This window comes from Larus michahellis, chromosome 1 (genome assembly GCF_964199755.1).
Source record: "Larus michahellis chromosome 1, bLarMic1.1, whole genome shotgun sequence".
NCBI lineage: Eukaryota > Metazoa > Chordata > Aves > Charadriiformes > Laridae > Larus > Larus michahellis.
This window is the reverse complement of record NC_133896.1, coordinates 199,506,746-199,520,517: the sequence shown is the minus strand read 5'-3', so window position 1 is coordinate 199,520,517 and position 13,772 is coordinate 199,506,746. Positions and strand designations below refer to the sequence as shown.

General features: G+C 37.5%; 1 protein-coding gene across 7 annotated transcripts in view; it reads left to right on the top strand.

Annotated features, from left to right (window-relative positions):
• Positions 1-13,772, top strand: part of PAN3 (poly(A) specific ribonuclease subunit PAN3) — an 85,985-nt gene that overhangs the window by 65,712 nt on the left and 6,501 nt on the right. For 4 of the 7 annotated variants that reach the window (XM_074568572.1, XM_074568582.1, XM_074568556.1 and 1 more), the window contains 5 exons: positions 2,451-2,616; positions 3,060-3,147; positions 9,010-9,149; positions 9,982-10,111; positions 13,031-13,095. In XM_074568572.1, the coding sequence (XP_074424673.1) occupies positions 2,451-2,616; positions 3,060-3,147; positions 9,010-9,149; positions 9,982-10,111; positions 13,031-13,095 (589 nt within the window). Of the gene's footprint in view, positions 1-2,450; positions 2,617-3,059; positions 3,148-3,663; positions 3,824-9,009; positions 9,150-9,981; positions 10,112-13,030; positions 13,096-13,772 lie in introns of those variants that run through there. The other 3 variants (XM_074568590.1, XM_074568594.1, XM_074568600.1) reach the window with 2 other exon arrangements.

Sequence of the window (13,772 nt, the reverse complement as noted above, 5' to 3'; positions counted from 1 at the left end):
GTCTGTAGATGGGAAGAACATAATCAGAAATTTTGCATGTTGTGGCTTTGGATTCAACCTGTGATAAGAGGCCTTTTTCAAATCAACCATGAAACCTCTAAAATACCACTTTTTGGAGTAAAGTAATTTGATCAGTTTTGTAATGTTTTCTTATATTCTTCTGATGTTTTCCACTGTGTTCAGTAGTTTTTTGAAAACTGTGTGTTTTGCCTCAAGAATGAGCTTTTGGGTCTAATCTCTTTGGCTCCTTGCTCAAGTGCCATCTGTGGCAGGCCTGATGGGCCTTCATGGGTCATAGTTTGTAGTTAGTATTGCAGCCAAACTGAACTACTTTTAATCTTACTTCCTTTGAACAGATAGATGTGTAAGAGAGCATTTCAAAACTGATTCCAATGTCTTAGCTTGTACCTTTAGCGTATGGGAACATGGGGTGCAGCCAACCAGCCCCAAAGCAGCAGACTAGATTCAACTGTAGCCTCAAGCAAGTCTTTCCAGTACTAAAATAATGTTGTTGCTTGAGATTTTCTGATAGAGGGGGAGAGAAGCTGTGTTGAAGTCTGATCTTTCAGCTTTTCAGCATATGTTGAATATTCTCTTGGTTACATTGCCCTTATCTGGAAATCAAAGAACAAGTGCTGTTGTTTTTAAGTTGCCTGCAGAAAAATAAGCCTCGAGTTTTGGCTTTTCTCTCTCTTTGGGATGATATAGCAACATTTCTGTTCTAGACTACTTATTTCATACAGTTGTAATTCTGTTTTACAGTATCCATACGCATTCCTGTTAAACTTGACACATGTTGCTGTTTACCAAACAGAAAGTGTATTCTATAGCAAGTAGCAACTAGAGGAGGACCCTTAACTAATAAAGGAGGTTATATCTCCTCAGTCATTTTGTATCATCATAATTCTTGTCATGCTGAAGCAGAGAGAATCATGAGCAAAAAAAAGTTTGCTACGTGAGACTTCTGGTATGCTGGTTTGTGGGAAGTGATTTGCATAATGATTCATCAGGACTCCAGAAAAAACAAGGAGTATCTCATTATATTCAGCTTTCAGTAGACATGCCAGGCTTACTGCTATTTAAAGGAGTCAGTGTCTTGATCTTTATAATCTAAACCAAAGCACCTTAAACCTGAAAAATTAACTAAAGTTTAGAAAAAAATAAACAAAAGCCCAGAAACGAAAGCTGGGAACATTCCCAGCCCATCACTCCAAAATCAGTAAAAATTTTTTCAGTGATGTGTTTCATTTTTTAACTCTCACGTACGTATGTGTGTGTTTGTGTGTACGCATGCAAGGATGCGCGCGCACACACACACACACACACAAACTTATTTTGAGCAAGTGCCCAGATGTTGATGTGCTCCTTTAGGGAGAGGAAAAAAACAACAACCCAAATAAAAACCCAAGAAACAAATGTTTGGAGGAGAGGAGTGCAGTCAGTTTACAACTGAATCGGATGCTTATATGATTTTACTGAATACTGATGATATTACTGGTCTCAAAAATAGCAAAATCAGTCCTGAGGCAACCTCATGAAATGCCTATGATGTTTTGTAAAATTGAGATGCACTGTCTTAATCTAGATGTGCATTCTTCTCTGCATCTTTGTGCCACACAAACAGTAGCAACTTCTTTGCATTACACGCATCTTACTAAAAATAACACTTGTTATCTGTATCTTTATTTTTTCATCTCTGGCTCACTATTACTCAGAAACGGTTTGCAATGTAGAATTTGGGGTCGTTTGCAAAGAATTGGTTTCACATTTGAAAGGGGGGCTACAAATCCGCGTAGAAGGGGAGTGATGCGTTGCTTTCATATGGCCCATTGAACACAGGGGTCACACAGTGATGGCGTGTCAGGGAGTTGGGTCACAGCAGAACATAAGTGAAGTTCAGTGATGTTTAGCCACCAAATCTCGCAGTCTGATTTGTCCATCTAATTTGAAACTAGCTTGCTCCTTTATCTTATCAGATGACACAGAATGTTTGATTTGTAAGCCTTCCTACAGTAGAGGAGGTAAAATGGGATTGGTTGGAGCTCCTGTGGTACATGCTTCTTGTTTCAGAATACCAGCAGTTTTACTTCTGAAGTACCTGCATATTTTGATGTACCACCCACTTGCAGCAATTTCTAACCAGTGTTCTTTTAGTAGTGATTATTCATCCTAAACTTTAAAAATCAGCATAGGTTTCCTGAACGTGAGAGTGAAAATAATAACGCCTATTGAATTGTGAGCATTTTAAAATATGTTGTCCTTCCAAAAAACCCAACCTAAACGAAGTAAAAAAAACCCCACGCAACCATTAAAACACAACAGATAAGTTTTTGAGGACTATTATGAGCTGAGTGAAATGAGTATGTGAATTAATTGTATAATTCAAAATGTGCTAACTTTAATTTTATGTAGTAGCCTTACAAGTGATGCTTACAACGTTTTGCTTCTAGGTCAGCATGATGGACCTCTACCACGGCAGCATGCTGGATTACTTCCAGAGTCTTTGATATGGGCATATATCGTGCAGCTCAGCTCTGCATTACGGACTATTCATACAGCAGGACTGGCATGTCGAGTTATGGATCCAACAAAGATTCTAGTAACAGGCAAAACAAGGTAATGAAAGCGTTCATCTCGCGGTGTACTGTGAGCTGTTTTGATGGTAGCTGCTGACCATGCATCTGTTACGGAAATAGCAAAGTCTCACTAGAAAGTACTGTTATTTTTAACTGGTATGAGACTAAAAATGAACACGTGCTAAAACTTGTAAATTTTTAAGTTCTTTTTAAACGTGTTTTGGGAGGACTTAAGCATTATCCTCAAAACACTGTTCAGATCCACTACTGACAGCCTAGAAATTTTTTGATCTATTCGTAAACTGAAGACTGTCTGTTGCATTTTATCAAATAGTAAAATTAGTATTCTCTGCTTCATAGCAATTTGCTGAGCACCGATGACTTTTTTTGTCATATCAAAGCGTTCAATGAATGCCAGAGGAAAAACTGAGTAACCAACAAAATTTAACGTCACTTCTTCCTTTTCTCTTCTTGTTCCTAAAGGTTACGAGTTAATTGCGTTGGAATCTTTGATGTTTTGACTTTTGACAACAGTCAAAATAATCCACTGGCATTAATGGCTCAGTTTCAGGTAAGACAATAGCGCCGTAGTTAGGTTGGTGACTTGGCACAGGGAGTACTGAAAACCGGTGTGATTCCTTTTGGAAGACAAGTATTTTCATTTAACTGTAGTCCAGTATATCTATCTCTAAATGACCATATTTTTTCATTCCTGATTTGATCTTGGTTCTGCCATGCATTATTCAAATTTGCTTGTAATTTAGAAATGTGAATGCTCATCTTGCTATCTTCTAAAATTTCAGCAAACTCGCCAAACAGGTTGAACTATTAGTGTTTAACGAACTTAAGTCAGAAATGGTTGGAAATATGGATTTCTAAAGGAAGGAGAAGAAAAATCTTACATTTAGTGTTAGAGGTCAAAAAATAATGGTTGAGTAACAGTTTTTGCTCTGCTTTCTCAGTTATTTTTGTTAAAATAATAAAAAAGTGTTGAATACCTGTTCACAGAGGAGTAGGACATCTTTTAAAAAACTGCACTTAGGCCTTCTCCTCAATCCTAAAAGGTTCTAGTGTATCTTTATTTTAGGCTCCTAGTTTTTCCGTGCTTTCCTGGCGTTCTCTGAAGTGTGGACTCTGCATAATTCCTGAATTAAGAAGAATCCCTTTAGACTTAACAAAAACTGTTCCGCAGTCATCTGGAGCATCACTGTGTAGAGGAGTGCCTCTTTCCCTAACTTCCCCTCAGGGTAAAGTACATTGCTTCAGCAGTCATCGCATACCCTGTCTATACTGGGAGTAAAAGACTGTAGTAGGGAGTTGGTTTTAATTTATTTTCATTAATTGAGCTTATTCACTGTGAGAAAATTGGTCATTCAGAGTCTTACAGTAATAAATGGAATGTTTGAACTTTGGCCAGGCAGAAGCTAGCTTGTTGGAAACCATCTCCTAAAACATAGCAACTTTTTTCTTTTTTCATGAATGATACAGTAAAGCAATTTTCAGTGTACTCTGAGTAGTACATCAAAGGATTCCCCCCCTACCCCCCCAGCTATGTATGAATGGGCTTTTGTAATAATTTAGTGGAGAACAGCTGAGAGATGATAAGAATACATGCAAGTGAGGGATTCCATGTCTAAAAATGTAGAGAGTTTTCTTTGTGTGGTTTTTTCTAAATCTGAATACTTCTTCGAATTTATTCTAATTGCAGCTGGGAAAGAGATCCTCCTGAGATACTATGACATTCAAGTAATTTTAAAGCAAAACATTTAATGTACTTGGAGGTACAAATCTAAAAATACTTGCAGGTACGCGAATCTGTCAAAAGCATTTACCACCATAGCAGCCCAACACTTGGCAACTGACTTGCTTGGTAATTCCTGGTTTTGTTTAGAGGGGGATATTTTTGCATGTTTTATACATTGTTAGTGTTCAAATTGCTCAGGTACCGCTGCTAAACCAGAAAAGAAATACTGTTAAACACATAGTTTGGAAGATCTAAACTGGAGTTAGAAAACACAGTATTGCCTTCTGTTTTGTCGCTTCCTCTAGAAGGGCTTGGCTTTCACTATCCGTTTTGTTCCTTCAGAGATTCTGGACTGGGTTCATTCCTTCAATTCAGGAGTCATTTATCATCTTCTACCTTTGTTTGCCCTAGCCAGATAAAATTACAAAATAACAGCTGCTGCTTGTCCTTTTTCCTCTCGATCCATGACCCAGTTCCTGAATTCCTCTGGGACTCCAGTGTGACTGTTAAAAATGTAGGTTATCTCTTGGTTTACTGCCCAGCTAATATGCATTTCCTTGTCGCTGTCTTCAATAGAGGAAGGTATTTTTGTTAGCATTTGTCACTTTCTGGCTATTTCCCATTGTTAATATAGATAGGAAAGAGTTCGGCCAGAACAGTGAGGGGCTATGTAAACAGAATGCAATTGTACTTTACAATCTGTGTTAAACATTAATTTATATGATCATTTAAGAGTTAAATAAAGGCAACAGCAAGGGAAGCTAAAAAGTAGTAAATGAAATATGAATGGCTGCTTGCATTAAAAGCAAGGTGTTAAACCTATATAAATTCCAGCACATCACATCACATCCCACCCCCAATCCGTAAGTCTTGTGACAGTCGGTTACGAGACACAGATGGGAAAACTGTAAATGGTGATGTAAGAAAAAATGGAAAGGTTTAATAAATATTTCTGTATTTGGAATAAAATGAAGGTGAATCTTATCCATACGAAAGTAAGTGAAAACATAAGTTTTATTGATTTAACAGGGGCTATAAGGTTACATTTGCTCAAAGTAAATATTTTTAATTTAGCAAACCAAAATAACTTTCCCCAAATTTAAAGAAACTAGCTGAAGAGGCATCTGAAGTATTAATGTTGACTTTAAAAAAAAAAAAAAAAAATCAAAAAATCTAGGAACTTGGAGGGACTTCTAACTGCAATTCCAGAACTTAAAAGGGTAAGTGAATCCTCAGAGTTGTAGAATGGATGAGCTGATATTGATCCAAGCAAAGCAGTGGAACAGGACGGACAAAAAAGTAATGTCAGTTTCAAAGAGTTTATGGAAAATGGATCTTCTCAAAAATTAGATTTGACTAGCTTATATGTCTGTCTGATAAAGCCAAGTGTATAAAATGCTGAGGTATTTCCAGGGCATTTGGCATAGTCGCACATACCTTTTTAACATTAAAAAAAAATTATGCAGAAGAGAATGGGTACCTATTCAATTAACTTTTAAATTGCTCACTGACATTTTTGAAATTCATTTGATAACAGGGAGACAGTAATGAAGAGGGCTGTTTCTCAGTTTATCTCTTAGGGGCTGGTTTTTAGTCTAATGCTATTTAACACTTCTATCAATGAACTAGATGATGTTGATAAAATCTTTCCTAGCAAAGCTTTCAGGAGATAAAAAGATTAAGTACAGGTTAAGGTTATGAATTGAATTGCTAATTAAATGGTCATTAGTTGCATGCAAGGTCCATTTTTGAACAAAGGTCAGCCTGTACTTAAAAGGTGTAAAGCTTTTCCTTCAAGTTGAGAGTCAATGTGGTATGACTTAGTCACTGTTGATAGTAACCGTAGCAAAAGTCTTCTGGCAGGTCTGTGGCAAAAGGAACTGGTGCGATCCATAGATACGTGTAAAGCACGATATGGAGTATAAACAGGGAAATGATTGTACCTAATGTTCATCTGTACCTTGCACTAGCAAGGGTACTACAGGAATACAGCATTTATTTCTGGTGTCCCTCCTCCAAGGAGGTCTAGTAGTTTTTGTGTGCTTCCCTTAAGCTTTTCCTACGTAGGAGGAGGAAGAGCTGAATCTGTTGATGTTTTCAGAGGGTAGGTTAGGGCTTAATAGGCATATGTGGATTGCTTTCTTCTATAAAGGATGATGTACCCCAATGCCTGGGAAGCTGCGTAGCCTGTCTGCATGCATAGAGTTGGTCAGTGAGTGGTAGTTTTGTCCCTTCTAACATAGGAATCTGACTTCCATAAATCCTGATCTTTATGGGTCCCTTCCATTCAAGGTATTCTATGATTCTCCTATCACACAGGAAAATTACCGCCTGTCTTTGTGCACTTGTAAAACTTCAGACATTGAGCATTGTAATAACATTTTCTTTCAGGGTTTCAGCCGTCGGTGAATAGTGAGGCACCTTGAGAGAGCAGTTCAGTTCACTCAATCTGAATTGTTTTGCAGAGTTACAGATATCTTAAATTGATCAGACTCTTAACTGAATCACTTGAAGTTTAAGTCCCTAAAACCAGTGGGATGAATCCAAGCCACTTTTGCAACTAAAAGAAGTTAGGTGTTGACTGTAACTTGAAATGTGTGTGTTTGAGGCCGCATTGGTGTACTGTATCCTCTCTGCCAGTTTTTCTATTAGATGCAACTTGCAAAACAGACAAAAATTAAGGTTGCAAGTCAAATGTTCAAAAAATCAAAAGTCTGAATTTAGAATTTCCTGGATGATGTTAGCATAAGACTCTTTCTCAATAATTTTTAAAATCTAATGCAATCTGTATTATGAAAATACCTATATAAAGGAAGACTATATTTTCATAGGGTCTTGCCTGAAGTTGTATATTTTTGGTGTCTCAGGGTTGTGTGATGATAGAGAATTTATATAGGATACATCCTTATGAATTACTAAAAGTTGGAAGGTATTAAAGTAAAGACTGCAGAAAGAAGAAAGATTTTGGTTAATACAGATACTTACATATTTCTTCTAAGTCTTTCAGAGAAAAAAATAATAATAAAAACACCATTGTGACAGGTGATGTGTCTGTATAGATACTGCATCAGCATGATTCCTTCTGTTAGTCCTATAGCAGTGTCCTCTGCTGCTCAAATTCACCACTTGGCAGTGAAAGCAAGTGAGTTCCCACGAAAATGGGGTTTCTTGCTCTGGTTCATTTCTCTTTACCAAAGTACAAAGGAATGCTGATACTTGGGAATTCCTGGTTCCTTAGGAAATCAAGTCTAGCAAATGCCAGTCCCATCTCCTCCACCGCTTCGTCCTTATTTCTGTCTCATTTCCCACATCCTGTTTCTGTCTTCAGTAGTTACAAGAGTACTACGGTATTTAACTTTTACCATGTTGCATATCCATGTTTAAATTGCACCGCTTAATCATACTTGATCTGGATACAGCAGGGACATTGAAAGACCTGGAAATGTTTTCTTCACTCTGTCCCTCAACACCTGGGAGATGTTGCTGCAGGCAAAGCTCTGCTCAGCTCCTGCGGCCAGAGGCAGCAAAAGTGGTTACACCTCTGGGTAGAAGAGCTGTGAGGGACTGTGGCATGTTCACCATCACAGCAGTTTTCTAAAGCTGCTGAATTCTACGCAGAACTTTTGACGTTGCAGTGCTGCCAAATTTTTGGCCTTTCTTACAGAAGTGACCAAAGGTGTATTCCTTGTACGACTGCATTCTCTGCTGAATGACACAGCCTTGTTCCAGACTGTGGAGTTGACATTCTTGATAATTAGTAGCTTTCACTTTTTTAATTCTGCAAAAATATCTTACTTTCTTAGAAAAAAAAAAAAAACAACTCAGGAAAATACTAAATTTGTATCTCTAATTGACTCTTAAATTCAGTTTGAAGCAAGCATCCAGCATGGAAAGCTGCAGGTGTTTCAAGTTTGGCCAAGTTGTGTGCAGCTGAAAGCCTTTCCATGGAAAGAATCAGGCAGCTTTTGCTATGAATGTCATTGCCTGCTACTAAATTAGGCTCCTGTTTTTAGGGGTGGGCTTTAAAATCTGGTATAGCTTTTCAAAATAATTTCTGGTGGCTGTCTATTAAAATAGGCAGGATTTTCCGTTGCGGCAAAGCAGTTTGTATGCAGCATTCATCTTTTAAAAGCTGTTCTACTCCAAGGAAAGCATTTAGTAACACTGAGGACTTTTTCATAAAATGTCATGCTGCTCAATTTGTCAGCCGTACAAGCCTGTTCCTGTCTAGTTATTTCAGGTAGTTCATATTTTTCACACTGGCCATCCTTGATAGGTATTTCTGCCTCTTGTATCAAGAAGAGTTGCTCTAATTGCCACCAATTCCTTGACTTGTCAGGAGCCAACAGGTGGGTGGTTAGGAGAACCTCTTTGCAGAGCTTCTGCTCACTATGCAAGAGTTCTCTCTGGTACTGTCCTTAAGCTAAAAATAGGTAAATTTTAAGCATTCAAAGATAAATGTTATACCTAGAAATCACTAGTTATCAGGCCAGAAAATCAAGACAGATTTTCCTCCGTACGTTTTGACTACTGTAACTTGGGCATGCATATTGAACAATGATTTGAATAGCATGTTGCTTAAATTCTTTTAAGGTTGTTGAAGAACTGTCTCTCTTTAAATACCATCTAGTACCATAGGTAATGTTTATCTATACTAAGAATCTTATCTCTGTGTGTTTTCCCTGTTAGCAAGCAGATCTGATGTCCCTGGGGAAAGTTGTGTTGGCTTTGGCTTGCAATTCTTTATCAGGAATTCAGAGAGAGAATTTGCAGAAAGCAATGGAACTAGTGACAATCAACTATTCCTCTGATCTGAAGAATCTGATTTTGTAAGTTTACTTAATAAATCTTTTAAAGAAAATTACTGCTTTTTTTTAAACATACAAGTGAAAATGTCAAATGATATTTTTTAGATGCGAGTAAGATTACAGATATAATTACTGTCATTGACTTGTCTGCACAGTCAATGCGTCATTAAACATAATTTAAAATTTGTTTGTAAAATGTGTATTTTCATGGTGTATCTAATAAAATCAGTGTCCTTTCTTTATTATGTGCTGTTTAAGCTCCTAAAAAGAATTAGGAGCTTAAAGAAAACAAGCAGTTTTAAGTTGTCTTCAGTACTGGGCTTCATTGCCTATTATCTACCATAGTAATATGCTAGTCTTATCTTCCAGTTTCAGGTGTTGAGAAATAGGCGTATTGCCTTTATGACCAAAGGGTTGGTTGAGTGCTATTTTCTCCTGGCTGTGTATTATTTTTAGTTGTTCTTTAGTGTAGTTAGCCTTTCTCCTCTTGCAGCCTAAGAGGGAAAAGTAGAAAACTGTCCCCTCTCTGATTTGAAAAACAATTGCACGACAATCTGAATCTTCGCATCTTCTCTCTTTTTGAGTATGTTCTTGCTATTTGAGTGGGTGAACTCTACGCAGTTCCATGAAAGTACACTCCTATCTTGTATAAGTAACTGACTGGATGTATACATGTAAGTTAACACACGTTTTCTCTGTTAATATTATTTTTTTTAAAGAAACGCTGCAATTGTTGACTTTGTGTATTAAATAGACATCATGGTCAAATAGTTATAAAACTGTAATAGGATGATCTCTCTGGCATTTGCAACATGTTTAAGTGATCTTTTTGGGGGTGGGGATATTTTGGCAGGTATTTGCTGACCGACCAAAACAGGCTTCGCAGTGTAAATGATATCATGCCTATGATTGGTGCGCGATTCTATACTCAGTTGGATGCTGCTCAAATGCGAAATGATGTTATAGAGGAAGACCTTGCAAAGGTAAATCATTTAGTAAATCCTACGGGAAGACCTATAGTCAGTATTCTTACAGCTGTACCTTAAGAGGGAACGTTTTTTCTACCATTTTTTCCATTTGCTTGGTTAGCAACCTAAGTTATCTGCATGCAGACTTGAGAACTGTGAGCTCAAGGTATTGAAAGTCCAAAAGCTCCAAGAACCACTAGTTTTAGGATGCCCTCAGCTGGGCTTTACCTAAAGTAACATCTTCATGTCCAACCAGTAGTCTTGGGGTAAAGATGTTCTTTATAGAATGGTTAATTCTGAGTAAATAAGGCCATGCACGTCATCACATGCTAGATCACGTAGTTTGTGCTAGAGTTTATACAGCAACAAACGTTGCCTTTAAATTCTTGGATAGATTTGGATTCCAGTGTCCCTTTACTTATGTCATACATTTTCCTTTCCAAATGAATGATCATGGAGGGAAAGGCAGCCATCCTCAGTTTCCCTGAAGTGTGTACCTCTTGCTGTGTGGATCTGGTTAGCCTATGAAGTTCAGTCAAGGTACCAAGTGCTAGCTACAAAGGAAATATGTACTTTGTCCCATGTTAGTGAGTATTTGTTCAACAAGAAAGGGTGTCTGCTCATCAGAAGCCAATGGGCACAGGATTTTCTAGCAAGACTGAGGTACGTTACAGAAGGCTTTCATGATGCTGAAGATGTGTGGGATAGGATATTAAGTTTTTAAGGATCTAATCAAGTCCTGTGACTCCTTTCCATTACATGCCCTCATTGAGAATTTTTTTTTAAGAGGTAGTAAACCAATGGTTGGGATTCTGATGAACTGGTTCTCTTAAATTCTCCACCATTAGCTTGTTGGATAACTGTTTTTCCCTCCTTAGTGTAAGATATTGCAATCTATCAGAAGTAAAGAGCTGTAGAAGAGCAAGGTGGTATCTACTTTGGATGTAGAGCTCTAGATGACTGGTGCTCAGTCAATCAGAGTTATCCACTACTCCTGCTCTGAAGATGTTTAAGGTAATTTCTTATTAAGGTGACCCAATGTGCCTGCACAGATTTGGGCAGGCAGACCTTTTTCCAGAACAAAGATGGAGATTGTCCGGTAATCAGCATTAAGCAGCTCACATTTTCAGTCAGGTTGTTTGTAGCAGTTGCTTTTCTGTGGCAGGTGAGCAGGGCCACTGCAAATCCAAGTTGTTGCATAGCCCCCAGTTTGTCAATAGCTGTTTGCCTGGCAGTGATAAATAGCGGTTGTTAATTAGCTGTCACACTATAACTTGTTTGTACTACCACATCCTCAGTAACTTCAGAGCTACAGCATCCTTTAAGTCTATCCCAGTACTCTCTCTTCATTATTGCCCCAAAGCAGATGCTTCAGGGAGAGTATTAGAACAAGACTAGTATGTATGATATTTTCCTTCATATTCTCCTAGCATGCTGTCATCTGTAGCTTAGGAGCTTCTCATGCTGCAAGTAGTTTGTATGCAATTAATAAATTTGTTTTCTCGAAGACATGAATATTTTGTTACTCCCTTAATGCTCTTGTTTCACACCACAGTGACCCCATTACTCCACCCCTTTCCTTCCTCACCTTAAAATTCCCATCATATATACATGCCAGCATTCAAAGCCTCAGTTTTTTCAAGTCCTCTAATCCACTCTGTAGAGGAGCTCCCTGCCTTACAGGCTACTAAGCCTGGAGAGAGGCCACCTGGAGAGCGAGTGCCAGTGTTGTTTCTCAGCTGTGTCACCACTGACTGGGAATCTGCAAGGCAGTGGCATTCACACAAATGTGGTTTTGGCTTTTGTATATTTGGCCACATACCAAAAAATTACTTGGAGGTTGTATAGACCTCTACTAGCTGGACAAGGTAAGTCTTCCCTGTCAGTCTCTGAGTGTAGTTACAGTCGTGGTACGAGCCATTCCCCTGAATGTTTTTAGGCTGGTAGTAGAAGTTTTGCAACTCATAGGTTGTCTAAGGTCAAGCTATTATCACCTTGACCTACTTTATTTACCCAGCTGTGCACAGTAATCCACTACACACTGAATTCATTTGAAATCAATATGATCATGCATGGAATGTGATGCAGCTTAGCATGAATAATGTTGGAGAGCTGGGCCATTGGCGAATATGAGTAATATCAGGAGAGAATCATTTTCCTGCCAGCTTTGAGCAGCTTTTACTTAAAATATTATTCCACAGTGTAATGTAAGTGAGGATGTACTGTTACTGAATCCTAATCGATGGGGAAGAATGTATGGAACCGTTTTTTCAATTGCATGTATTCTAAACATATAATTCTAATGTTCTGTCATTTATGTGAGCTTATTCTTATTGCTTTATCTATGTCATTGATGGATTCAGCATTTATACTGTTTTAAGACAACTTCTAGCTCTTTTGGAAAAACTTGTTTCAAAATGATATTTGGAATCAATTGTAATTTGAATGTTTGAATGCATGTCTGCAAAACACATCTGGTAGTTTATGTTGCTTCTCATCTTTACCTGAAATAAGGTATTATACTATATATTTCTACAGGTCTTGATACTGTGTGTGTATATATATATTAACATATTCTTCTTGTTTAACTTACTATGTTTTAGCATACCTGTAAGCGGAGGCTGGCAAAAGACTAGACTTACGTTTCCACAAAGAAATAGATTGCCTGATCCAGTTTCTGCTGGAGCAGCAAAGTGTCGTTAGTTGTTAAATCTCCACATTATAATTTGAATATGAAGTGCTAAAATGAGCATTGGTCTACCAATACACAATATAATGCATTCTGTCACTTTCTGAAAAAATCATACCCTCTTCTTAAATTAAATAAATAATTGTAATTAATAGTGCTTCATTGACATTACTACTGTATAACTTTTGCAAATAAGTTTCTTAATTTTATGTTTCAGAAACTTTAATCTCTTTCTTGTTTTCTAGGAGGTGCAAAATGGAAGGTTGTTTAGGCTTCTAGCAAAATTGGGAACAATCAATGAGAGGCCAGAGTAAGAAATACTTGTTTTCATGGTGTAAAGTATGTAAACCCCAATTTGCAGTGCAAGGTTTCTTCTTCCATAAATTTAAGCGAAACATTTTCCCCATATTTGAGTATTCAAGAAGCCTTGAGAAAAATAAGATAAGCGACTTTGACCAAAATTTTAAATAAAGGAGAAGAGAAGGCTACAAATAGATATGCTAAAGTTGCTTCATTTTTTTAGTGTGGTTTCTCTTAGCAGTCTCCTGTGAGTGACAAAAGTTTTTGAGGAAATCTATAGTTTACTTTAACTGTAGCAGATGGTGTAGGTATTGGTTTTAAGCTAGTTAATTTTCAGCTTATTTTTTATCAACTACTACATACAAATGAAGTGTTCATGGTCAGTTTTCCACCCTATTGAAGAGACTTGGAGTTGACTTCTATTGTAGACTTGGAGTTGTTCGTAATGCTGGTTTCTAATACGTTAAACTTGTTGAATATAACTCTTGCTTTCTTCTGTTACTTTTCTGTGGTCCTTGGTAGGCATTAGCTTTGGGTACTTCAGCTAAAAAACTTTGATTATGTTATATTCTGTTTGTTGCAGGGGGTGGAGACTCATTTAATTGCAAATTATAATGGGTAGTTTAGCAAAGCAGTAGGATTACTCAGTGTAGATTGAAGAGTCAGTATACATCTGTGGGGTTTGAT